This window comes from Chenopodium album, chromosome 27, assembly GCF_948465745.1.
Source record: "Chenopodium album chromosome 27, dcCheAlbu1.1, whole genome shotgun sequence".
Taxonomy (NCBI): domain Eukaryota; kingdom Viridiplantae; phylum Streptophyta; class Magnoliopsida; order Caryophyllales; family Amaranthaceae; genus Chenopodium; species Chenopodium album.
Genome location: NC_137860.1, coordinates 1,234,086 through 1,260,791, shown reverse-complemented (window position 1 = coordinate 1,260,791; position 26,706 = coordinate 1,234,086). Strand labels below are relative to the sequence as shown.

The 26,706-nt window shown below is 35.0% G+C and overlaps 4 protein-coding genes across 4 annotated transcripts; 3 read left to right on the top strand and 1 right to left on the bottom strand.

Annotated features, from left to right (window-relative positions):
- Positions 1-4,559: 4,559 nt before the first annotated feature.
- Positions 4,560-8,995, top strand: LOC145619473 (monooxygenase 1-like). Its single transcript, XM_081674171.1, has 6 exons — positions 4,560-4,715; positions 5,482-5,628; positions 5,756-5,806; positions 6,498-6,666; positions 7,535-7,763; positions 8,346-8,995. Exons 1-6 carry the CDS (start codon positions 4,633-4,635, stop codon positions 8,873-8,875), a joined length of 1,209 nt encoding a protein of 402 aa, XP_081530297.1. The 5' UTR covers positions 4,560-4,632; the 3' UTR covers positions 8,876-8,995.
- A 916-nt stretch (positions 8,996-9,911) lies between these two features.
- On the top strand, positions 9,912-15,781 carry LOC145621159 (F-box/LRR-repeat protein At3g60040-like). Its single transcript, XM_081675892.1, has 5 exons — positions 9,912-10,152; positions 10,382-11,626; positions 11,803-11,899; positions 12,402-12,532; positions 15,051-15,781. Exons 2-5 carry the CDS (start codon positions 10,388-10,390, stop codon positions 15,276-15,278), a joined length of 1,695 nt encoding a protein of 564 aa, XP_081532018.1. The 5' UTR covers positions 9,912-10,152; positions 10,382-10,387; the 3' UTR covers positions 15,279-15,781.
- Positions 15,782-16,425: 644 nt separating this feature from the next.
- On the top strand, positions 16,426-19,914 carry LOC145620707 (monooxygenase 1-like). The gene is made up of 6 exons (XM_081675414.1): positions 16,426-16,587; positions 17,172-17,318; positions 17,425-17,475; positions 17,783-17,951; positions 18,107-18,335; positions 19,057-19,914. Exons 1-6 carry the CDS (start codon positions 16,508-16,510, stop codon positions 19,584-19,586), a joined length of 1,206 nt encoding a protein of 401 aa, XP_081531540.1. The 5' UTR covers positions 16,426-16,507; the 3' UTR covers positions 19,587-19,914.
- A 922-nt stretch (positions 19,915-20,836) lies between these two features.
- Positions 20,837-25,689, bottom strand: LOC145621276 (protein BEARSKIN2-like). Its single transcript, XM_081676022.1, has 3 exons — positions 25,428-25,689; positions 22,656-22,930; positions 20,837-21,860 (listed from the first exon to the last, which is right to left on the bottom strand). Exons 1-3 carry the CDS (start codon positions 25,591-25,593, stop codon positions 21,249-21,251), a joined length of 1,053 nt encoding a protein of 350 aa, XP_081532148.1. The 5' UTR covers positions 25,594-25,689; the 3' UTR covers positions 20,837-21,248.
- Positions 25,690-26,706: the final 1,017 nt, after the last annotated feature.

Genomic DNA, 26,706 nt, shown 5'->3' with positions numbered 1-26,706 from the left:
AACACAAAGGTTTTCGTATTTTAATTGGTTTTGATAAGGGCCTACAATGGTTCCAAGTTGTAGGTTGATCTTATTTGACTTCGTTTGACTTTGGTTTTAACTTTACTTTCGTTTGGTTGGCTTTTAAGCTGACTCGTTTTGAATGGTTTTGAGTTAAGTCTTCCGCTATGTGTCTTTGATAATTGTCTGAGCCGTTCTCACGGTGGCGGTAATGTCTTAGATATTCCTAAATCGTATTTTAAAGGGTAAAATAGGTATTTTTAAAGGAAAGGAATTTCTAGGGTGTTACAACGGTGGCTACCAATTTTGTACCTAAGAGTATTGAACAGGAGATGGGTACCGATTTTTCAGAACTGGTATATGACAGCGAAGAGGACTTGCAACCTACTGCCCAGCCGCATGTAGTAGACCAGCAACAACAGGCTGCAGTCCCTACTGCCCAGCCGCAGCAGCAGGCAGCAGAGCAGCAGCAGCAGGTTGTTGTGCCCGCTGTGCAGCCGCAGCCACAGGGGCAGCAGCAGGGTGCTATGCCTACTGTGGTGCCGAATGCAGGGGGGGCAGACCCTAGTTCCGCAGTTCATGATACAGGGGCAGACGGTGATAATTTGGGCCGTGGTTTCCGGCAGAAATTTCCAAACGTCAAGCACAAAGATTTTGTCACTCATACCATGATCACGCAAAGTCCTTCCCCCGTCTCCCCTAAGTCTACATCTACACCTCCTTCAGGTATGCCGTATCCTATAGCACATTATGTTAGTTGTGACAAATTTTCTGTGAAACACCGAAATTTTATTGCAGCTGTCACAGCAGGGAAGGAGCCTACCTCTTTCAAAGAAGCAATGATAGATGAAGGATGGTGTAAGGCTATGCAAGAGGAAATACGTGCCTTGGAAGACAATGGTACATGGGTGATGGAAGACCTTCCCCCAGATAAGAAAGCTTTGGGGTGTAGGTGGGTATATAAAATCAAGCACAAGTCCGATGGTAGTATTGAAAGACTGAAGGCTCGCTTGGTTATCTTCGGCAATCATCAGGTTGAAGGGATAGATTATGATGAGACCTTTGCCTCTGTAGCAAAAATGGTGACTGTTCGTTCTTTTCTGGCAATTGCATCATCTAAGAATTGGGAGCTGCATCAAATGGACGTCCACAACGCATTTTTGCATGGTGACTTAAATAAAGAGGTATATATGAAGCTCCCTCCAGGATTCAAGTCTGATTCTCCTGGTAAGGTTTGTCGTCTGAAGAAATCTTTATACGGCCTAAAGCAAGCACCTCGATGTTGGTTTGCCAAATTGGTTGCTGCCTTGAAGAGGTATGGATTTTTGCAGTCATACTCTGACTATTCACTCTTTACATATACTAAGGGTGCCATACATTTGAATATCTTGATTTATGTTGATGATTTGATAATTTCTGGGAATGATTCCGCTGCAATTAAGGCCTTTAAAGATTATCTTGGTTCCTGTTTTATTATGAAAGACCTTGGAGCTCTGAAATATTTTCTTGGTATTGAGGTTGCCCGTAGTTCTGAAGGGTTATTTCTTTCCCAATGAAAATATGCTCTGGACATTATTAATGATACATGTTTATTGGGTAGTAAGCCTGCTCCAACTCTGATGATTCAAAATCATCACCTTGGGCGTGCAAATGGAGCAGTCTTAGATGACCCTGAGCAGTATCGTCGATTAGTGGGACGTCTTATATACTTGGCAGTTACTCGTCCCGATTTAGCTTATGCTGTGCATATTTTGTCACAATTTATGAATGAGCCACGACAAGAGCACTGGGAAGCTGCATTGCGGGTAATAAGGTACTTGAAGGGTATCCCGGGTCAGGGAATACTACTTCGTTCAGATAGTGAGCTTTCTTTGATTGGTTGGTGTGATTCTGATTGGGCAGCTTGCCCTATGACTCGGCGCTCTCTCACAGGTTGGTTGGTATTTTTGGGGAACTCTCTTATTTCCTGGAAGACTAAGAAGCAAGGCACGGTTTCCACATCATCTGCAGAGGCCGAGTATCGCTCTATGGTTGCGATCACTTATGAATTGAAGTTGCTTAAGGCTCTATTATTGAGTATGGGTGTACATCATCCGAAGGCAATACCCCTCTATTGTGATAGTCAGTCTGCGTTGCATATTGCCAGGAATCTGGTTTTCCATGAACGTAAAAAAACCGCTCTGATACCATGTAAAGCTAAATTGAAGCTTCTGATTTCATTAATTGGCAGAGGACAATATTTATACATAGGAGGTTTCCTAATCCTACGGCAAGTAGGATAGGAAATATTCTAACTTATCACATAACAAATATTATCAAATATATTCTTCCCTTATTATCCTAATACTCTGTCTTGTTCTTCAAAAAAAAAAAAAAACATACTACTTTATGTTTGCGAGGACATGACATATAGTTAAGAACTCTCAGCAAACTAGACTCAATTATATGGGCCTCAATGTAGGATTTCGTTTATGAATGCCACATTAGGCCTTTTGTAAAATTAAAAGGCCGGAACAAAGCCTTTGAAATTGCTCCTCAATTTTACATATAGTCTTTACTCTTTAGTCTTACATACAGTGATATAGTTGATCTTGTGTGTGGCTAGAGTGCTAGTCTGCTAGACATATCATTAAAACAACAAAGTAACTCTTATAGCACTAATCAAGTAACCCTGTAATACTGATCGATTAACCCTATAACACTAACGAAATAACCTACAAGGCTCCAAGTAACCCCTATTACACTAATGAAGTAACCCCTATAATGACTAGCCAGTCATATATAAGAATTTTTTACTTACATATTTTACCTTTACATACTTTTGATTATGATTCTATGCCTCATCCAAATTTACGGTCAATTGAAGAAAGTCGATGTATTACAACCAATCGAAAACTAGTGTAGTAATTTTTTTTTTTTTGTAGGTAAGATGAAGGGCCTTACCAGGCTTAAACCACTTACAACTTAACGAAATAGACAATTTGAAAATAGTGTAAGGTAAGGAAGGACTTGTTCTCTTCACCTGAATAAGGAAATCTGGTCTGATTTTAATAAGATCTAATTTGATTTGAATTTTTATTATATGATCTGGTATGATTTGATTTAATAATTTGACTAAACTTTGACCGTATTTTAATACAAATCTATAAAGAAAAACATTATCAAAATGGATCTTGTTAGATTCGTTTCATTATGCATTTTTCAAACATGTAATTTTCATAATTTTTTATTATTCGCAAGTAACAATTAGGGATGTCAATGAGGCGGGGCGGGGCGGGGCGCATGTTGGCCTTCCCATCCCCATCCCCATCCCCGCGGCGGGTCTAATATTCATCCCCATCCCCGCCTCGGCGGGTACAACTCTAAAACCATCCCCGCCCCACCCCCACTTGGATATCCATCCCCGCCTAATCCCCACCAAATACCCGCCTAATCCCCACCCAAGACCCATCAAATTTCCATGTCTCAAATACACAATCCTACATAATTAATACGGATTATAATATTAAAAAAAATTCTTAATATTACACAAATTTTTGTTTATAATATAAGTGTAGTACAAAATATTATAATTAATATTTATTTCACGTAGTTATTTTATAAAATAATATAAAAGTATATAGATGTGGGTATGAGGTGGGGATGGGGCGGGTGGGGCGGGGCGGGTACAACTTAAAATCCACCCCCGCCCCATCACCCATGGCGGGTATCGTTTTCATCCTCATCCCCGCCTCGCCACCCGCCAAACCGAGACCCATCCCCGCCCCGCCCCACTGACATCCTTAGTAACAATATTTAGCAATAAGTAAATGATAAAAGTTCTGATTTGATTTGATCTGATTGTTTTTTGTCTAGTCTAATCAAAATTTATTAAGGACCTGAAATAAGTTGAAGAGAACATAATCGAAATTTCATCCCAAAATTGTCACTAGCAAAGATTAAACCCAGCTCCAAGCCTACAACCTAATACGTAGTAGTTAGAATTCTCGAAAGATGCGCTTCTTTCAACTAAATTAAGCTTAGCTTGGTTACAATTTAAAAGTTACAATCAAAGGGAATTTAAATGGCAGTTTTGCCTGTGATTTGCAGTGGGAGTGTCAAAGTGTGGGACTATGTCATTGTTATTGATTTCAATGGATTACTGCTTCTCCTCATCAAAGGTATCATCTATTCATCTGCCTTTTTCTCAATTGAAACTCATTTTCACCATCCCACTTTTATTCTACTGTTAATAACTTTTTGTCTATATGCTTATTTTAATGGGGTTTCTTGCAATCTTGCTTGCTTCTGTATTTTTCTGATACAAATGAATCCAATTAAAAAGGGGTTCTTTTGGAATTACATATATAAGAAAAAAAATCAAATCTTTAAATGGCATCTTAAATTTTTAATGGGTTTGTTAATAAAGGAATTCTGTAAAGTGATTTATACAGAATGTTGATTAGATCAGGGATGACGTTTCAAACTTATCAAGGTTTCTGGGGATTTTAATATTGGAGGTAGAAATGCAAGTTGCTATAAACTATAGGTTATATAATATTTATGTTATGGTAGCATAGTTATTCTCATGATTTAGCCAGATATCATATGGTGTTGTAAAGAGAAAGAGTGAGAAAGAGAGGTTAAGTGGTGATGGCGGCGGCGGTGGAGGAGATAGAGATAGTGATTGTTGGTGGAGGGATTTGTGGCTTAGCTACTGCTCTTGCTCTTCACAGGTCCAATTTATTGTTTTCTTGCATTTTAATGGTAGTTTTCCCTGTCTTTTCGAAAAATTAGGATTCGATGAGGAATGATAAAACACTCTTACGGTGTGTTTGGATAGAAGGAAATGGAAGGAAAAGAAGGGGAGAGAAATGGAGAGATGTGATATCTTTCATTTGGATAACAAATGAGGAAGTAAGGGAATTGGAGGGGAGAGAAATGGAGGGATTAAATTGTTGGAAAATGATCCCTCCAACAATGGAGAGATTTGGAAGGAAAACTCACCATTCTTCTCTCCCCTCCCTTTCCCTCCCCTCCTCTTCTCCTCTCTCCCCTTCTTTTCCTTCCTCTAATGTTATCCAAACACACTGTTAGGGACCGGGGTTTCGATTCTAGGCAATATTTTTTGTATTTGGGCAGTATGGTTGGAGGTATTATGGGATTTACCTGATTGATAAGAGGTAGTTTTAGAAAAGAAAATTATGTGATTGGAATCTAGGGATCAACTAGGAGTTTCTTGTTATGTATTTAACTGGTTCGTAATGAAATTTGGTGATTCTTGGCGATTCGTGTTGTTACATAGGATCAAATTTAGCTTTTATTCTGCTTGGATGAATGCTGTGATTCAGGGACACAGTCATTTTCTTGCTTTTTAGTTAGTAGCTCACTAGTGAAGTAAAGCAACCAGTATATTTCATGATTTAAAGAAGAGTGTTAAGGATGGCTGAAAGATTAAATGCTATAAATAGAAAAGCTGTCACTGACACATAATGTCTGCAGGAAAGGTATAAAGAGTGTGGTGTTGGAGAGGTCAGATACACTGCGAGTGACAGGAGCTGCTATCGGTGTTTTCCCAAATGGCTGGCGTGCCTTACATCAGCTTGGTCTTGACTCCAGTCTTCGATCAACTGCTATTACATTTCAAAGGTGATGATTTGATTGTAGTACAGAAAAGCTGCACTCTAACACATTAGGACATATGTAATAATTTCTTATTTCTTAATTGTATGTTCAGTGCTTTTGGTTCTGTCTAACATCCTTAAGTGTCTTACAGGGCACTTGATGTTTGGGTTGACAAGGGTGTGGAACGAGAAACTATTTTGAGGTAATCTTGAGAGTTTGTGTCCAACTTCCAAAGCTTTAGTTCTTTTTGTTTTTTGCGAGTATCTTGATTCTGGATCAAATGAGCCGTGCACTGACAGCTTTTGCTGTTTACTTTTATGGTCATTGACACAATCACTACAACAATTTACACTCAATTGATATTTTCCTCTGTTTCTCACTATATTTGCATTTCCATGATCTGCATTCGTTAGAGAACTTGTAATATCTAATATTGTTAACTTAAATACCGAAGACATATTGGAGAAATATGTTTGTTCTGAATAGGAATCATATAGCCTAACAAAACACATTGTTTCTTACTAACACGACTATCCTAATTAATCAAATAGGTTAGATTGTAAGGTTAATTTAAGATTTAAGACCCATTAAGGCCATTATATTATATGGGTCAAGTAAGCATCAAATGTTAAGAAATCCTTGAAAAGTTGGCATCTTATCTTCAACTGAAGGCCCTAACAGTGTGACACTAACCTACATATGCCATGGTTTGGAATAGAAAACTGGAAGAACTTTAAAGTGAAGTGCTAATGTGCTATTGAAAATGTTGAATATTATGCCCTTCAAATTGGATCATGTAGCTTACATTAGATCTTGGAAAAGTTCATAAATGCTTAAGCTTACTCTAGAAAATGAAAACAATTCTAAAAATGGGTTTTAGTGTTTTATTACAGTGAAGGGGAGGCTCGTTGCTTGAAGAGAAATGATCTCATCGAAGCTCTAGCCAATGCACTACCAATGGAGACAATACGTTTTGGCTGCCAAGTTGTATCTATGAATGTGGAAAGTTCTACTTCATATGCTATGCTTCAACTCCATGACGGGAGCTTGATTAAAGCTAAGGTATTTCAATACTGATGTACTTCTCCAAGTGTTTTAGAGGCTTTAAGATAGTTATATATATACTGCAGTGGCGGTCATCATTGCAGAAAAAATCGCACATAGGTACATTGCAGAAATGTATTCGATTTTGATATTGCATACAAGGTTACGGTTGATGCAGCATTATATTTATATCAGTGATATATGCCTTTTACTGGCCTTTGTAGCTTTTGCACAGGTTGTATTGACTTTATATTGGCTCATGATCCTTAAGAACTCAACAAGTTTTAGTTCGGCAAGCTGAAAAACTGATATGGACTACGGAGTACATAATTAGCCAATCTTTAGAGCCTAATAGTTTTTTTTTTTTTTTTTTTTTTTTTTTTTTTTTTATTTTTTTATTTTTTATTTTTAATGACTGTACAATATGGATAGTCATTGCATTTCAGATCAAAGGTATGATTGGAACATCCACTTTGTTATCCCTAGGTAAGGTTTTGTGTATCCTAATGCCTTAAAAGAGAACTGTAGAGTATTAGGCTTCATGGCTTATGCTAGTGCATGGTGTTAACAGTTGTTAGGTTTCTTCTGAAGGTTTTATGTAGTATTGGGTCAAAATTCTATTGTCACATGCACACATGTTGGGGTGTGTAGTTAATAAGGATACTCGATTGGAATGAAGGGTTTTAAGTAACATATCTTAGGATTCAACGAAGATAGTGAGTTTTGTTGTCTTGCTTTGGATTGTTGATTCCAGATTGATTTTGGCTCTTTTGCCCCTCACCTCCACTTTATTTTAAGCATGTATGTGGTGTAATGTGGAATAGTCCTTTCTTTTAACTATATGTTTGCACCCAATTAACTGCATGTTTACAAAATGGACTTTCAGGTGTTGATTGGTTGTGATGGAGCAAACTCAGTCATTGCAGATTACATTGGCTTAAAACCTACTCGGCCTTTCACCTCATGCGCAGTCAGGGGCCTTACTTTTTATCCAATTGGCCATGGTTTTGCTCCTGAATTCTTGAGAGTAAGAAAAGATAAGTATTTAGTTGGAAGAATTCCAATTGATGAAAAAACAGTTTACTGGTTTGTCGTTTTACAATGGACTCAAGGAGGTAATAATGTAATATCGAAACTATTTTGTTATGCATTATGTATTTCAATGCTTATTTTCTTAGATTTAGTCCTATCATTATAAGAAGGCGAACAGTCATAAAATATATGTGCTCATTAAATTCTCTGCTTCTCTGATAATTTGTGTCCTACTTTGTGTTGGTTTTGTAGTTTAGAGCTCTTGTTTTACAAATTGGAATGTATTATTTGTTTTGAGGATTTTCTGATTTACTTCTTTCTTGGAGTGATCTGATGTATAGGTTTATTGCTTGATTTGCCTTAAGTGATCTAACTAAGACGCTGTGGAATCTGGAAAAACCAGCTCTTAATTGTTTCCTATGTTTTGTTACGTCAATAAAAATTTCTTCGGACTAATTATTGAGAATTTTGCTTAGATTGTACATGATTCTGTGAAGTGTTATGTATTGTTGGCATGGTCTTTTGTTCAGCATGGAATGGAAACCACATCTTGAAGTTTACAACCTTATCTCATTGATTCTCTCCTTTCGTTCTCCTTGAAATCACATCATTCTCTTTATTTATCAGATTGTAAAAAATAAAAATCAGTCATCTTTTTTGTGTAGATGCTGAGATGCCGAAAGACTCTGAATCCATCAGACTGATGATCATAGACATAACAGCTGGTTTTTCAAAGGATATTGTTGACATGATAGAGAACAGTGACTTAAACTCTTTGTCACTCACACGATTGAGGTATCGAGCCCCATGGAATTTACTTTCTGGTAACTTCCGTAGAGAAACTGTGACAGTAGCTGGGGATGCTTGGCATGTTATGGGTCCTTTCCTTGGGCAGGGAGGGTCTGCAGCTTTAGAAGATGCAATTGTACTAGCTAGATGTATATCAAAGAAGATAGGTGATGATCTGAACGGGAGTAGAATGCCTTTATCAGCACAGAAGGCTATAGAAGCTTTGGATGAATATTTGAAGGAAAGGAGACAGCGAGTTGTTCTCTTATCACTTTTAACCTACCTTAGAGGTTTATTGTTAGTCGAAAATTCCTCTATTTTGGTGAGATTCCTGTGCATTTTAATCATATCTGTTATGTTCCGGGATCCATCAAGTCACACAAGATATGATTGCGGGAAACTCTAAGGCTATTTTCTTGAAGTCACGTAATTTCTGTGTAACTGGCTGTTGTCTGAGAAGTGAGAACTATCAAGTCTTTTTTGTTGTTGCTTCTGTAAATGGATTTTGAATTTCTTCTGTTGGATACTTGGATGTAACACTGTTTCTGTCTGAACTCCAAAGACTGGTTATGTAAATTGTTGTAAGCAACTGTTGTGTAGGTATTCTTAGTCTTTCTTCTGCTCCATCGGTTTTATATTTCAATTTTGGCTGCTTCGTGGCGACGTGATCTGCATGGACTGCATCTAATGAGCATCACTTTAACGATTTAGTGCATTTCTTTGGACGGATGAGTAGAATTACGCTGAGCTCAAGCTTGGCTGCTGTGGGCAACTCAGCTCTGCTTGGCATTACTGTTTCTTTTCTCTCTCTCTTTTTCTTTTATCTCCTTTTTTTCTAATGAAATCCTTTATTTTTTTTACAGATAGATAAGCCCTTGGGCCCCAGTGGAAAAAAAAAAAAAAAAAAGGATTTTACATTGGGTTATAGATATCCAATTATAAATTACTTCATAGAAATTTAAAATGGATCAAATAAGATGTATAACAGTATAAATAATAAATTTGGATTGGACTTGAGCCAAATCCAAACTTAAAATTGAATTTCCAGTCCTAATAGTCCTAACTATTTGTAGGGTACCCAATTATTGAGGTTTCAATTTAAGTGTCTGGTTTGGGTTTAGTAAGGTCGAGTCGAGTTTATTTTAAATTTGTGACATGTTAAATTATTGTATCTATACAAATCGAATATGCATTTGGTTATTTTTGGATAGGTTTTGGATTGGGTCGGTAAGACCATTTCTTGACACCTCATAGTACGGTATGATCACAAATTCTTATACTACGTATGTATTATGTAATTAACCCATAAAACACCGACTGAATAACCCCTTTAACACTAATTAAATGGCCCTTTAATACTGGCGAAATAACCCCTGTAACTCTAACAAAGTAACCTTTAAACACTATAATGCATAACTACTGATTAGTGGTCACCCGGTCAGCCCATTTACTTCACACAATTACACTTGTTAATGCAAGCCACCATTTCTCAACAAACTCCATGAAAACAGAGGCTTAAAGCTCGAGGATTTGGGTCTTCCATGGTGGTACGAGGTTCATTCACTTGATGAGTTAAAACTTAAAGTTCCCTAATTTCAAATTTCGTTAAATTTCCCGCTTAACCAAATATATTGGAAAATTTACTAATTAGGGTTTTGCATCCCATCTTCTCCAATAACTCAGGTAATTCCCTAAGATCATGTTGTTTTTTTTTTTTTTTCTTTTTTCAATTTCCATTCATATTGTTGATTTAATTCAGTCATTCTATAATTGTTTGTCATTCTTGCACAATTATTCATATATGACATGTATAAGTATGATAATATGATATTTAAGGCATACATTATAAGTTATTGATTATAATTGAATGTGTAAATTGGAAAATTCTTAGTTCATACGATTATGTTATTAGGTTAAAATGGAGAAGAAGATTGATTTAGGAATGAGTTATGATCGAATCACCGAGTTACCGGAACCCCTTAAGCACCATATACTTTCATTTTTGCCAACTAAGTATGCTGTCCAAACAAGCATTTTGTCCAGCAGTTGGCGGATGGTTTGGGCTGGATTACGTAAGTTGGATTTCAGTGAAATGTATCTTGATAGCTCGTTGACCGTGGAAAGACTGTCTCGTTATCATAGGGATATTGCCTTTAACACCAAGGGGGAGACAATTTTTAGGATGAGGAAGAACTATTACAACTTTCTTGATCGAGCTTTGGGTTTGGTTACGGGGTTAGAGCAGCTTAAGCTTTATGTGCCTGGTTTTGGGTCGGAGTTGAAGTCTCGTGTGGATCATTGGCTTGATTGTGCTGTTGGATGCAGTGTCAAATATCTGGAATTGAAAATAGCCAAGTCAGAAGGTATTCGATATATTTTGCCTGGGTGTGTACTTGGTGCGAATTCAATTGTAAAATTGGAATTGAATAATTGTGAGCTGAATTTATCCTCTTTTATGTGTACACAGTTGCCTTCTTTACAGGAGTTACAGTTTGATGATGTTTTTTTGGATGAGAAGGTTATGGAGATTATACTTGGAATTTGCATTAATCTAGAAAGTTTCTACTTAAGAAATTGCCGTGGGTTGACAAGACTTGAAATCTCTAATCTTACTCCCAAACTACAGAAGGTGGATGTTTTTCTCCAAGAAGTTGATTTGGAAGTGATTAAAATAAGTTTACCAAGCCTTTTGAATTTCAATTATTGGTATGATGGTTGTCTCAGTGAGCAATTTTGTGAAATAGACGTATCAGGCTGTAAAAATCTGAAGAGTTTGCACCTGAATTGTGTTCAATTGGATGATCATGACTTGAGTTCCTATTTAGAAAACCTTCCTGTCCTTGAAAAATTGTGTTTAACCAAGTGTCATTATTTGGAATATGTTGAGATTTCAAGTGAACGCCTTGCACACCTGTCTATTGACAACTGTAGGGACTTGGTAAAAGTTAAAATTCATACTCCTAATCTAAAATCGTTCACTTACTGGGGAGAAGATGCCATATCTTTGGTGTCCAAGGGTCCAGCTCTGAAGTTGAAATTTGCTGTCGTTGGCCTAAGAGCTGGCTTCCAGACTGAAAAGTGGTATCTTGGACTCATCAAATTAATTGCAAAGTTTAGTCACACTGAAGATTTCTCACTCCATCTCGCAACTATTCAGGTAACCAATGATTCATGTAATTAGTTCTCTCATAATCCTTTACCGAGGACATAAGTCATCTGCTTTAGCTGATTTGTTTCCTACTAGCTACTACATGATTCTTCTACATATCCATGATTCTAATTATTCTATTTTATTTTTTTCATGGGGGTGTGCTTTTGTTTGTGCTGATGAAGGATGCCGTAATCCCAGAACATTTGAGACTGAAATTCCGCCCTCCACTGTATGGTGTCAAGCATTTGATGGTTGAGATTCAGCTGTCAGTGATTCATGGTATTCTATAACTTTGTACTAGATAGTATGTATTGTTGGCTTAGTGTAATAATGCATGGTTTGAGAGAAAAGTAATTGCAGAGATTACCAAAAGGTAAAAGAAAGGCTTAAGGATTATGGAAAAAACTGATTTATAGCAAAAATTAGGGAATAATTCTGAGTAAACTTTTACTTCACTCGTTCAATTGCATTTGAAGATAACTATTAGATGTGGTCACATGCTGTTTTAATCTTCCAATAGCTATTCTTCACGTGTCCTTGCATGAGGTTGAGTTTTTATTATGTCTTGATTGTGAGGTTATTGTAGCTAACCTTGGCTATCTACTAAAACTATAGGGTAACATTAAATATGAGCCGGTAGTGATGTTGGATAATATCTTTGTAGTTTTTTTTTTTTTTTTTTTTTCGGTTAACATTTAGTCACGCTCTTTTAATTAATCGTCAATAAGTATCTTCTAGTATAGTTGTATTGTATTTTGACAATAAATCTGCACTCATGCAGATTATGGTGCAGATTATGCTAGATTGAAACATACTCCTGTTGATTTAGTCAAGTGTCTCCTGTGGCTTGCTCCCTGCTCAGAGACTCTACGTGTATGCAATTTCGATGATGAAATTGTTAAGTTATATAAGGTAGGTATATATTTGGATACTATATACAACATACATCAACAATGAAAAAATGTGGTCTCTTTTAATTTTGTCCTGTAATCTGTAATTTTCTCTTTTCTTTGTTTCTTTTTGTCCACTTGTTTCTGTCTACTAGTGGTTTGGCTTTCTATCTTTCATTCTTATTAACCCACATATTGGCACCAATATCAATTTACGTAGTTTTCATACAGCTGCAGCTCTAAGTTGCTTGTTGCTCACTTAATTCTTCTTGTTAAGCAGACCAGCAGAGTACCCTGGCCTTGAATTCTGCATTAATTTTTATGGAATGATTAGTGTTTGTGAATTTATTACACAACTTAATTAGTAGGAGCATTCTTCGAGTATGGTTTGGGTTGAATTCCATCCTGGTCATGGAGACTTTGGATTCATACTCTTTTCAAAAGTTACTATTGTTTATAGAACAATATTCAATTTGAAGGGCTAGTCTTGATTTTAATGATTACCTGTAAAGGACATGTTTTCGAAGGGATATAGGCCAAGTTATTTTTGGTGTTACCTCTCCACATGATAAAAAAATAATTAATCATAGATACATAGTAGTTTATTATAAACCTCTCAATTTCAAATATTATGTGATGGGAAAGTAATATCTGGGACCTCACTTTTTTTTTTTTCCCCTTTTGATGGTAGACAGTCCTCTGTGCTTATATTTAGGCTTAAATTTTGTCCTTGTAGATAACTGTTAATGATGTGTCAGTGCTGACATGTTAAGTATCTATCTTCTTGTGAATTGCACCCTCTTTGAATGTGCATTGTGGGTTAGGGAAGGAAGTGCTAGCAAAAGCGGAGAAATCTAGGAGTTGCAAGAAGGTTTGTGTCAAGCAATGATCCCTGGACTTGCATGTGCAAGTGCAAAACTTAATTTAATGCATCTTGTTATACTTATAAATGCAATTGAATTATCTGATAATCTAGTCAAATAAGCAAGTCCCTGGGTAATCAAGATTAATTGGTACATAATTGTCACTAAATAACAATTTAACATAGAGTAGGAACCAGGAAGGTTGTATATTGTACAAATACTTAGATAATTAAACTCTCATGCCACTTTAGAATCTGTTCACAATTAGTTAATGTATCATCGATATTTGCTATAAATTCTTCAAAGTTGGAGGCTACATTGCGACTTATGAGAGATATCGATGAATGTATTACCCTTGAGTGTGGAATGACATTGGCTATGTGCTATTGTTACTCTGATGTGTCACAAGTAATCTAGTCTAAATTGATTCTTATTGGTGTAGGATAACTTCACTTTTGGAATATTTTCCAATTTTATATCCTTGGAGGATAGGAAATACTTTTGTTATATTACTCAATTCGTGTTTTATAAACTTTATTGATTTCCTTTGCTAAAGTTTTCATAAATCATTATGTTTTTATTTACACATTTTAACCACTCCTTTATTTTTATTTTTTATTCTTGGTACTCTTCTAAAACTATCTTAATTTTACTTTGATGTTATGTCTTTTCCTCACTTCACACACCTTTTTTCTAACCTTTTCAACTGGTTATCTTGTCATGTCCTTTATTCTTTGTCGAAAGGCTCCTTATGTCAATTCATGTTAGCCGACCCTAAAGGCTTTGTTGTAGTTGGTAGTGAAGGATTGGAAATGCTATCATAAATTCTTTTGTTTTCATTCAGCTAAAGGGGTGTGGATATGGGGAATGCTCAAGTATTTAGCTAGGTGCTATACCTGTTATGGTCTAAAAAATTGGTTTATGTCTCATTTTGATAGCTGGGGATGTGCTTTTCTCAACGTGATGGATTTGGAAGAACTGGGCTACAATCAAGACGGAATTTTTTTTAAAAAAAAAAAAAAAAAAAAAAATCTTTTTTTTTTTTAGGGTAAGCAAAGAGGCCTTCAATAAAAAAATTGTATTTAAATTGTCACGTTGTGGTAGTTCAATATATTGATATTTGAGAATATCTCAAGGTTATAGAGTGAATATGTGATTGCGGCTGCACTTGATTTTTTTTTTTGAAGTAATTGTCGAGTTAATCTTTACAAGAGGGGAGTTAAGCATCTTGTTTGAACTTTCTATGCTAGATTGTTATTTGTACTGTTTTATGATGGTATACATCTACAGATTGTTAGATTGTTTATGACATTGTGTGTGGTGTGTTAGATCTTTGTCTCATCTATATTGGTTCTTTGAAGCTCGGCTTGTGCTCAGTTTGATATTAGCTGTACCTGTAATGAGCCTCAGGTTGTATTAGGCCAAACCCATGTCGAGAGGCATGAAAATTACTTCTGCCCTGCTGGAATAAGTACGCACAGGCTTTGTAATTAGTAATTGTTTATGTGCAATATATACGGAGTATGTTGTTCATTCTTAGTATCTCTTTCAGGAACACATTCTATTTGAGAATTGTAATCATTGCTGATCCAAATTAAAGAAACCTCTCCCTCTCAGAATAGAAATGATTGTTAGAAGCTATTGTTGGCGGTTATTAACTTTTCTTTTGCTTTTCAGTTTACATATGAGAAGCCATTAAAAGGCAAGAAAAAATGTGGTTGCTGGAAGTCTCTGGCTATTAATTGTTGGCAGCATTCGCTTACCAATGTATTGCTTGAGTATGAGGAAGGGGATGAAGATGATACAGAATTAGCAGAATTCTTTCGCAATGCCAGGGTTGATGGGAAGATGGCGGATTTTGTCAAGACTACCGCGCCTGAAATAGACGTATATGGTAATTGGTAAAACTTGTCAAGAATTCCAAGACTGAAGCATGTTTCTCCAAAGGTCTTGAGACGACATGACATATTTTGACTTCATTGTTGGTGGTTTTTTGAGGAGCATGGTTTTGAGCCAGTACTAATTCCATAGCTCGAAAATTATTTGCCTTCCTTACCGTAACTAAATCCAAAAATAAATAAATAAATCTATAATTTTCGAGCTTTGGAATTAGTACTAAAGGTTAAGGAGCTTCTACTTTTTTGTATGTAGACTGTAGTGGAAGTATCTTTCTTTTGATCTGAAATCTGATGTTAATAACAGCTTTAGGTTACTACAGTATATATTTCTTAACTAATTCTGCAAGTTTATGAACCCTTTGAGCAAATGACTTGTCCCTTCTGCAATATCATGATTAACCAGAAATTGCTTGATAATTTTATGGCTAATTGCTTATTCCTTCTGCAATATCATGATTAACCAGAAATTGCTTGATAATTTTATGGCTAATTGCACTCTAATACAGAAAGATTGGCCTTCCCTTTTTGTTCAGGGTTCAATATCATTAGCTTTTAGGGCTTGTTGAACCTAAACCAGCCCCGAGTTGCAAAGTGTTGAGGCTGGTGCACACAGTGCAGTTCTAGTTGATTTTGCATGCGGTTGGGAGGAGTATGTGTAGACTTTTCTTGTATAGTAAAATTGTTTTAGTCAGAAAACGTGAGTTGAAAACGTGAGTTCAAGGATTCCTACTTTTCTATGTCTCAATTTTGTCCACTTTTCAGAGTCTTATCTTAACTCTTAAGCTTTTCATGTCATCAATTTTGCCCAGGAGTCCGGGACAAGATCTTTGTTGCACATAATATGAATGAGGTAGTTTATACCGAGTAATATAATGTGAAAACACAACATGACTCGGGTACTACCTAGAGCGAAGTATTATACAATATTTTTACATGTACTGTTATTGTACCACAGTAATTTTATAATTTGGGATTCATTCTTGAGGTTAAGGTTCAAATCTTGCACGAAGAGAGAAAAAGGTAGTCTTCACATAGATTAAAGGATAAAAACTTACCCAGTAGTTAGCCAATCAACATCACAAATTCACAATTATTGAAGTGTCTCATTGATATCCCCTTATTTCTCTATACTAAGCTTGCCATTTTGGACTTTTGGTAACAGCTCTGCCTTTTTATTCTGAGCTTTAGTCCCATTTTATCCCAAAAAGAAAATAAATAAAAGAAAGAGGAGGGCTGATGGCAGTGATGGAAGAGATAGATATAGTGATTGTTGGTGGTGGAATTGGTGGTTTAGCTACTGCTCTTGCTCTCCACAGGTAAATTAAATTTCGGCTCGTTTGATTCGAGTGGTTTAGATCGTTTGGGTCATTACAATATATGATAAATGGGTCAAATCGGGTCGATTTCAGGTAGTTTTGGTTGAGTTGGGTTGGTTGGATCGGGTTTAGGTTCTCTCTTAGTAACTCGTATTTGGAATCGGGTCGGTCAGGAATTAACATGTCTAGGTAATAGAACTCTATCCCCATATATGTGAATTTTTATTACCACTCAATACGATGTTGCAAATGGTAATGGATGGTAATGAAGAAAAATGAGGGTATTGAGATGACCTCATATTACCATTGGTATTGACATACAATTTTTTTCATTTATTTATGCACAATTTCATTACCAATTCCATGATTGCATGCTGTTGGGAATGTTACCAAGTTGATCTAATTTGGTTAGTATCCAGTAAAGATGACAACTTTTATATTTGTAGTACAATGGTGATAAAAACTAACATACCTTAAAGAAGCAAGAAATATGATGTTTTTCAGAAGTGAGTTAAGGATGGTTGAAAGATTAAATAGTATTAAGAAGGAAAGTTGCTACTGAAACATGTCTGCTGCTTATGCAGGAAAGGTATTAAGAGTGTAGTGTTAGAGAGGTCCGATACACTGCGAGCGACAGGAGCTGCTATTGGTGTTTTGCCTAATGGCTGGCGTGCCCTCCACCAGCTTGGTCTTGACTCCAGTCTTCGAACAACTGCTATTGCACTTCATAAGTACAACCCGAAATTCAAATTAGCTGCATGACATCTAAATTACTCGAATTTGTTTACTTTCAGTGTTTTTGTTTCTGTCTAGCTAACATCCTTCAGTATCCTACAGTGCAGTTGATCTTCAGGCTGAGACTGGTGTGGAACGAAGGTTTCTTTTGTGGTAATCATTACAATTATTTCGATTTTGTCTAACTGGCAGCAGCACTGCAGGCATCTCTTTATCATACTATACTAAGATTGTCTTTAAATGTTGTTAAGATGCAGATTTGTTTACTCGTGTTATGTACTTATGTTAGTGTGTCACATGATGCACATTCGATAATTTTAGTTATGGAGCTTTAAGGAATATAGAGGTTCTAGTGAAAAATGCTAGATTGAATTGTGAATGGGATTATATTGTGGAAAAGCTTATAGTTTCTTAAAGTACATTGGAAAACAATGACAGTCTGAATTTGGGCATTTTACAGTGAAGGGGAAGCTCGTTGTATAAGAAGAAGTGATCTCATTGAAGCCTTAGCAAATGCGCTACCACAAGAGACTATACGTTTTGGCTGCCAAGTTGTATCTATAAATGTTGAAAGATCAAGTTCATATGCAGTTCTTCAACTCCTTGACGGGAGCTTAATCAGGGCTAAGGTACTACAGTTGCTGTTATTTACTTCTCCAATGCGTGATAGACATCCCAATATTTTATCTATTTACTAGCATTGGTATTGTGGAATAAACATTAATTACATTTCAAATATAGATTTACACTTGAATAATCATACACTTACAAATTCAACTTGCAGGTGTTGATTGGCTGTGATGGAGCAAACTCAGTCATTGCTAATTACATTGGCTTAAAGCCTACTCGGCTTTACTCCACATGTTCAGTCAGAGGCCTGACTCGATATCCAGATGGTCATGGTTATGCTCCTGAGTTCTTGAGGGTAAGAGCAAATAAGCATTTAGTTGGAAGAGTTCCAATTGATGATAAGACAGTGTACTGGTATGTTTCTCTGCGTTGGGCACTAAAAGGTATAATTTCACCTATTTCATCATTGAATGTATAATATAATTGATGGAGGACCTTCCTGATATAATGTCATAGTTCTAAACCTATCATACAAGAGATGTCAATGGTTGGGTTATCATGAAGTACTGATTACCTGACCTAACATGCCGTAATTCACCATGGTTCCTGTTTGGAAATTTTTGGTTCACAAAGAGGAACGTAATATTTGTTTAAGGAAACTTTTTATTTACAAGTAGCTTGGAGTTAAGCTGGTTCTGGAGTTATCAAATTTGAATATATATGAAGGGAATTATGTTTATAGAGTGAAATAAAGAATTTTGGTCAATTTAATGGTCTAGCTTATGCTTTGGTTCTCTGGAGAAACCAACTCTTGTTATATACGACTTCTTGAAACATCAGTGACTATCGATTATTGGTGTGTAAGCAACATTGATTAGAATTGTATGAAGGTAATCCTAGATTTTACATGACCTCTTTCTTTATAAAGTACTGTAACCTTTTGGTATGTTCAACACTTTAACATGGATGGAACAATTCTAAGTGAAGTGTAATACTAGGTAGTTTAGTCATCATTGTCCTTCGTTCACGTTTATGTAGTCTACAACCTCAACTAACTCATTTTAATGTTTCTTACCCCTATAACCACATCCTTTTTTTCAGGAATAATACATTATGTTCTTTTTAATCAGATTGGGAATTTACAACTAATCTGTTTTTGAGCAGATGCTGATATGCCAAAGGATCCTGCTTCCATCAAACAATTTACTTTAAGCAAAACAACGGGTTTACCTAAGGATACCGTGGAGATGATAGAGAACGCTGACTTAAGCACTTTGTCATGCACACGATTGAGATATCGAGCCCCATGGAATTTACTTTCAGGATTACGCAAAGAAACTGTAACAGTAGCTGGGGATGCTTGGCATGTTATGGGCCCTTTCTTAGGGCAGGGTGGGTCTGCAGCTTTGGAAGATGCAGTTGTTCTTGCTAGATGTTTATCAAAGAAGATACGCGCTGCTGATTTGAATGAGAGTGTTATGCATTTGTCAGCACAGAAGGCTATGGAAGCTCTGGATGACTATTTGAAGGAAAGGAGGAAGCGAGTAGTACTCTTATCCACCCAAACTTACTTCACAGGTTTATTGATAGTTGAAAAACCATCTTTGCTGCTGAGATTCCTGTGCATCGTAATCCTGTTTGTTTTTTTCCGAGACCTGCAAAAACCCCAAAAATATGACTGCGGTGAACTCTAAGACCTTTCTGATGCTGCCGCTGTAAGTAGTTTCTATATATCTCCGGGTTGGATATCCCACTTTTACTCATCCTCAAACGAGTAATAGTTAATAATATAAGATGATGAGCAGTAGCACCAACCTTTTTTGGTGCAACGTGAAATCCTCTTATGATTGTATTCTGAAATAGTTTTATGTACTGTATTGTGTCATCGAACTTGGTCTAATCTGATGATCTGAACGAGGTACTACAGTCAAAAGAAAGGCTAATGCAACTCTTCCAAATTATCTTCTCGCTTCCAGTCTTCTAGAAAGGTTTTTGTTGCAGTGTGGTGTGATTTATATTTAATTCTTCTTTGGTTTAGGCATGAAAATGTGACAGGCTTTACCGTCTTTCTCTATCAAGTAGTATGTAGTAGACTTGAGACCAACAATATATGATTAATTAATCACGGAGTTTATAAAATATCTGAACCTTTGGGACATGAGTTTATATGTTGGATGCTGAAGTAATGGCTGCGAACGAAACACACACACAATGACATCTAGTGGCCATTGCTGAAACAGGGGAAACAAGGTATCTGTATGAGCTGAGGCCAATGTCTAAGGTCCTCATGAAGAGACGGCTTTTCTTGACTTTTGTTTCACAGAAGGATGCAATTGTTCATCGTTGATGCTCTTATTGTATCCTGAATCGCGTTGAGGTATTAATTCAGGTATGAGTGCATGTCCTGCATAAGCTAAGTGAACAATACCAAAAGTTCTTGCATGCATTTATTAGACTGTTTAGGCTAATAACCGGTGCTTGATCGAATCTTCAGAGTCTAATTGTTGGTTACTTGACGGAAATTGTGGCCACTAGTATGGGCATGGTAAATAAAACAAGAAGCTTTTATTGTCTTTTGTGCAATTGAAACTATCTGCACTGTATAATTTGGGCAGAGAAGCCGAATCAGCAGCTGAGGATGCCGGATTGCCGGGTGCCATCTGTATGATGCCTTGTCCTTGAGGCAGGGTGGCTTTGCTGCTTTACTAACCATAGTTGCAATGAGCTTGAAATCTTGAATTGTAGTATTAGAACTTGACATCTAGAGAATAAACCAAACCCGACTTAAAATCAACCTGACTGACTTGCTTTCCCTCTTGATCTACACAAGAGCAAGCTCTTTTTTAAAGGTTTCTAACTGCTGCTGTGAAAGATACATGACTAAATTAGGTTCGCGTGAAAGTTAAAATTCCAAAAATTATTAATTCGATTTGTGTATATAGTAGTAAACATATATTTGTGTATATAGTAATATATTGTCGTTCGCGACAAAGATAACGTGGGAGACGACACATACAAGAACAAGTAATCAAGAAAAATAAAAGGAAAGAGCAGGCAGTTAAGTAAATGAATATTAATAAGTAAATATAAAACAATCACAATTTGAATTCAAGCTTATACACACATTATCATAATCAATAATGATGCAACATGAACCAATTCAATTGTATACATGCAACAAACAATAATAGTAATAGTAATAGTAATAGTATGAAGTATTATATGCAAACAAATTAAATTAAACTTAATTTGTGCATGCATTATTCATGCATGGAAATTAAATTTTATACATTACATGTCAAATCTAATTGAATAAAATCCCAAAAAAAAAAAAAAAAAAAAATAATGCAAAAAATTCACTTGGTATAGCCCCAGAAATCCATTTCCCCACGTAATGAAAGTTGTTGTTGTTGCTGATGTTGTTGATTCATTTCAAGCACAGTAGAAGTCAAGTCATTAGCATTAGCATTAGCATTAGCCTGCTGCTCACCATGGTGTTCATCTTGTTGGTGGCCTACGACGCGGTCAAGCATAGCCCACTCGTTGATCCCTGGATGATGAGGGTCAGAAGGTTCACATGGTCCTACCTCGAGGGAGGTAGGACCACCACCCTCGCTTGCTTGGTAGAGATGGTGGGGATGAGTCGCGTAGTCAGGAGGAGTTAGGGTTGCTATTTGGTGTGGGTGGGAGTAGCTATGAAGCCCTAAGTCGGGTTTATTCATGTATAAGTCAAAGGTTGAGGTTGCTTGAGGGTCATTGCGTAGGAGGAGGTGATGAGGGTATTGAGGATTATTGTTGGTGTGATCCCTAGGGATGAAGTGACGTGATTGGTTCGCGCTGCTTGATCCCGTGGGGTTGCATAGTAGCTGATCGGAGGTGGCGCTTGTGGTTGTCCCTCCTCCTTGTTCTCCTCCGATCTTGAACAAGTTTTTCTTCTTGAATACTCTACATATAACCCATCCATCTTCCTGAACATGTATTAAAAATAATTTTAATCACATAACATATACTTTTTCCGTTCCTTTTTACTTGTTTTGCTTTGACTTTTACATTATTCAACATCCCTCTTTTGACCGTTTTTGTAAATTATATGTAACGAAAACATATTCATGTGAGATTTTGTTAGAATCGTTCTTAATAAATTCTATCATAATATATAATTTTTGCTTATGAAAATTAAAGGTGTTGATGGTTATTCTGCATTAACAAAAATAATTAATGAAACACGTCAATTAAAAAAAAAACACGGATGAAATACATTTTTTTTAAGGTATTATCTGTTGTATCACAAATACTTTTTTTTTTCTTCCTTCATACAACGGAGGATTATGTTTTATGATAAGTTCATAATGTAACACAAAAACTCACAATTGAAGCTTAGCTTGAGAATGCACCTTACAAATGCATATTTAATCAAGCCACGAACAAAACTACAAATGTAGATTTTAGAGGTTTAGGTTGTATTAAAAGCGATCATAGAGTTGAAGTAGCTTTATTTATTTTGGAAATAACAAGAGTAACATACTAAAATGATTAAACTACTTTTATCGAACGTGCCCTTAATTAACACTTCATATATAGTTAGTATACCAATCTTTTGTGAGCCTAGATAATTTCGGAGTATCTATTATTAGCATGCAAGCACATCATAGATGATTTTGTCATAGATCAAATATATTCATCCAAATTATAAGCACATAAATGTTAATCTAAAGGGTATAATTAAGAAAAATAATAAATAAAAAAGTAGGATTAATACTTACACCATTAGCTTGAGGATCATCAGTATCTTCTAAGCGATATTCATGCATGATCCAATCAGTTTTTTGACCATGAGGAGCTCTTCCTCGATAGAAAACCAGAGTTTTACGCATACCAATCTTCTTGAAGCTGTTTCTAATGCATTTGTCTCTCCCTGTGGCCTTCCAAAACCCGGCATTCGTTGCTCGGTTAGTCCTTGATCCTGTTGGGTATTTCCTATCCTTATGGCTGAAGAAGTACCATTCATTTTGCGGAGTTGATCCTATCCTACACCTCTCTGTCAATAATCAACATGTTTAAACGTACACGTTAATTTATTATACAATACAATAGTCTTGAAAGAAGACTGTTCTAACTTCTTGTGTATTTTTTAAATTAATAAAAAATGTTAGTATGAAAACCTTTTGATGAATATGTTTTGATACATATATTTGATTGTTAGGAATCAGCACAAAGTTTAATTTTCACTTTGACCTTCAATCATACATAGACTAGCTAGGTCAAGAATATGAGCTGATTATGTGCCCCAAAATGGGGGCGAACCAATGAAATTTCAGAGGTGCACTGTCATAGAGTTTAGGAAATTTAAACTTTTTGATCACACTCGATGATGAGTCATTTGGTCTATGTGGTACATACATGCAATGATGCAATTACTAAACACCTCTAATATGGCATAAGCACCAAATTAGAAACACCTTTTTTTTTTTTTTTGGTTAAGATTTGTCAATTTTGTTTCTAATAAATTTACTTATTGTTTATGTTAGGATTAATACAATTTATGCATTATTATTTTGCAAGAATTTGACCTATGACGGTAAAATGACATCTATAACCAAAGAAGGTTAAATTGAACATGCATTGGTTAGTTTTTTACCCTTGTTGATGAACGGAATTAGAAGTAGCACTACTAAGTACGTCCAAGAGAATACATGTTTGTAATATGTACATACTCCCTTAGTCCTTAGATTTAAAAAGAGTAAATTTAATTGAGTGATATTTAAGGATCGTGCACAAAGATTAAGAAAGGAATTTAATGTTTAGTCAATTAACCAAAATACCAGGCCATCCCATACATGTTGGACTAAATACATTTATCACATGAGTTAAAACCTTAAAATGAAGTATGAAAGTAAATCGATCATAGGAGTATAATGATTGCATACAAAATCTATTTACAAAAATAAATTCATCGTATTATTTACTAAATAGAATTTCGAAAATGAAATACTTTGTTTTTTTAATAAAAAAGAAAAGTGGATGAATTGATCCAATTCAATTTAATTCAATATTTAGTCTTCAAATATCCAACAACCTAATACAAATTATATACACCTCAAAACTTTTATCGGAAAATATAATAATAAGTACATACAATTTTTATGATTGCAAGTAAGAACCTAAATAAAATTTAATCTAAGTTATTATTCATAAATTACATTGATCAACATGCATTCATCTAATCAGATATAAGTATTACCCTATGTGTGATTCATGCATGATAAGCTGTAACACGGGTAATATTGTGAGAAGATTATTACAAATGTGTAGAAGTAGTTGATTTAATTAGTATTTAGTAACTTTAACTAAATAAGAGGTTTAAAAAAAAAAAAAAAAAAACTAATAAATAAGAGTAAGAAGCCCTTGTACACATATATACATAAATACATTACTAGATCTAAATGCACGCAATGCATACTTTATTTTTAAATAACATGTATGTTCATATCTTTACTTTGATTAAAATTTATAAAAGAATAAAAGCTAATATAATTAAAAGTGTATTATAGATAACTTAGGTTGACATCAAACTTAAAGCACTCATATATTTTAAGATCGAATTTTACATTGATTGCTAACATCTATCAAATGTAAATTTGTACTGTGTTTGCTATAAATTTCATTATCTTTTCTTATTTCTTTGTGAATAATTTTTTAGAGAACTTACTTTTTCTTACAAGAAATTGACCTCATAAAATCAATCATAAACATAATACCGTATTACGTTTTATAATAAAAATTTTAATCGATTATATTTATGGTTACCTACTTACCCTAAACCAGGTTATAAGTTCTTTTTTTTTTTTTTTTTTTTTTTTTTTTTTTTTTTTTGAAAGAAAGGTTATAAGTTCTTTAAAAATATATAAATAAAATAAAATAATAAAAAGTTATAACTTATTCAGAATTGGTTAAAAGTTGTTTCAAAAAAAAAAAAAAAAAAAAAAAAAAAAAAAAAAACACTTGGTTAAAAGTTACACTTTACAATTGGCCGAATGTACAGAAATACTATTGTTAGTATTGTACATTAGTCCTTTTAAAATTCAAAAATTTCTTTCAATTCATTAAATTCCCTACTTTACACTTATTATTATCAGATCATTATATTTATGAACAATTGAACATTAAGTGACATCCTGGATCTAGGTGCATGACTATAATGAAGGAATATGAACTCTGAAATTTAACATTTAAGATGGTTAGTAATGGTAAAAAAAAAAAGATTTATGCAAAGTTGTACAACTAATTTAAAGATCCCTGCAACCCTCTTAAAACCCTAGGAAAAAAAAAAAGGGATATAATATATTTGTAAAAAAAAAAAAGTAAAAACATTTAGGTGTTATTGGGTAATACACTAATACTTCATTTAAGAAAAGAAAATAATTTCTTCGTTTCTAAATACTCTTCATATTTGGATAGTGATTATATCCCGAAAAAAAATTAAGTCAAAACAGAAAGAACTTGAAGCGAGTATATTTAATACAGAGTAAATTTACCTTGAAGTTCCCAAGGCTCCATCTTGTTCAAATCAACCTCACGAATAACCTCCATATCAAACTTTTGAAAGCTGATTTTCTTCTTAAGGTAATAGTGTAACAACTCTTCATCCGTAGGGTGAAACCGAAACCCCGGCGGCACACCGCCATTGCTCGAAGATCCCATATAAACTTAGCCTCTTATTCTCACCTGAAGCAATACTATCAATCAACCAACCAACTCAAAAACCGTACTCCTACGCATAAACACGCATAATATTATTGCAACTAACAAACTTTTTTTTTTTTTTTCTTTTTCTTTTTTTCTAACCAATGATTTTTTGGTGCTTTAAAATGCAGTTACATAAGGTTTTATATAAATGGACTTACATAACATACGTTAAGTTACTAATATAAGCTAGAAAAAAATAACTAAAATGTTAGAAAATGAATGAAAGAAGATGACTTTATTAAAGACAGATAGGAATAAAGAGTAAGATGTCAACGGGATAGCGTGAAAGAGAGAAAGTTTACGGGGCGGTCTCGACGCCGTCGGCTAGGGGAAGCTGATGAGCTATTACACAAACACACACACAGAAAGAGAGAAACTCTAGTTTCATTTTTATTTGTTAAATTGTACGTAGAAATTTAATTAATTAATGGAATACTAATTAATTAAATTTTCTTTTTATTTTGATTTGTTTTTTTTTAAATTATTTGTGTTCAAAAGCTTACGTAAATACTACTCCAAAAATTTTGCAACGATTACGAGACAACTCGATCGCCATGGATTAATACAATTGTTTCTGGGTATTTTCATATATATTACTATTAATTTTCCCTCCCTTTCGCCTACTAATCTTCTTCATGTGCCCTTAGGGCGCGTCGTCGGGTTTAGCTTTGACTTTTTATTATTCTCCCTGCATGCATTAGCGTAATAATAGTTTCTATCTTATATTCGGGTGTAAATATTTTATATATTTTTCTCATTTGTGTATTAGCAAATCGTAAAGAGTAATTAAACAAAAAAAAAAACTTTGATAATTTTACACTCGAGTGTAGGATGGATTAGATATGTTGACTAAGGGCCTGTTCACATTTACTTAAGTTCAGTTCAGTTCATTTCAGTTTAATTCCAATTAGTTCATTTCTGTTCAGTTCAGCTCCTCATTTCCCTCTGTCATAAAATATTCATTTCAGCTCAACTCAGTTCAGTCCAATTAAGCTCAGTTCAGCTCCAATTAGTTCATTTCAGTTCAGTAAATATGAACAGACTCTAAAGGTAGTCCAACTAGACTGG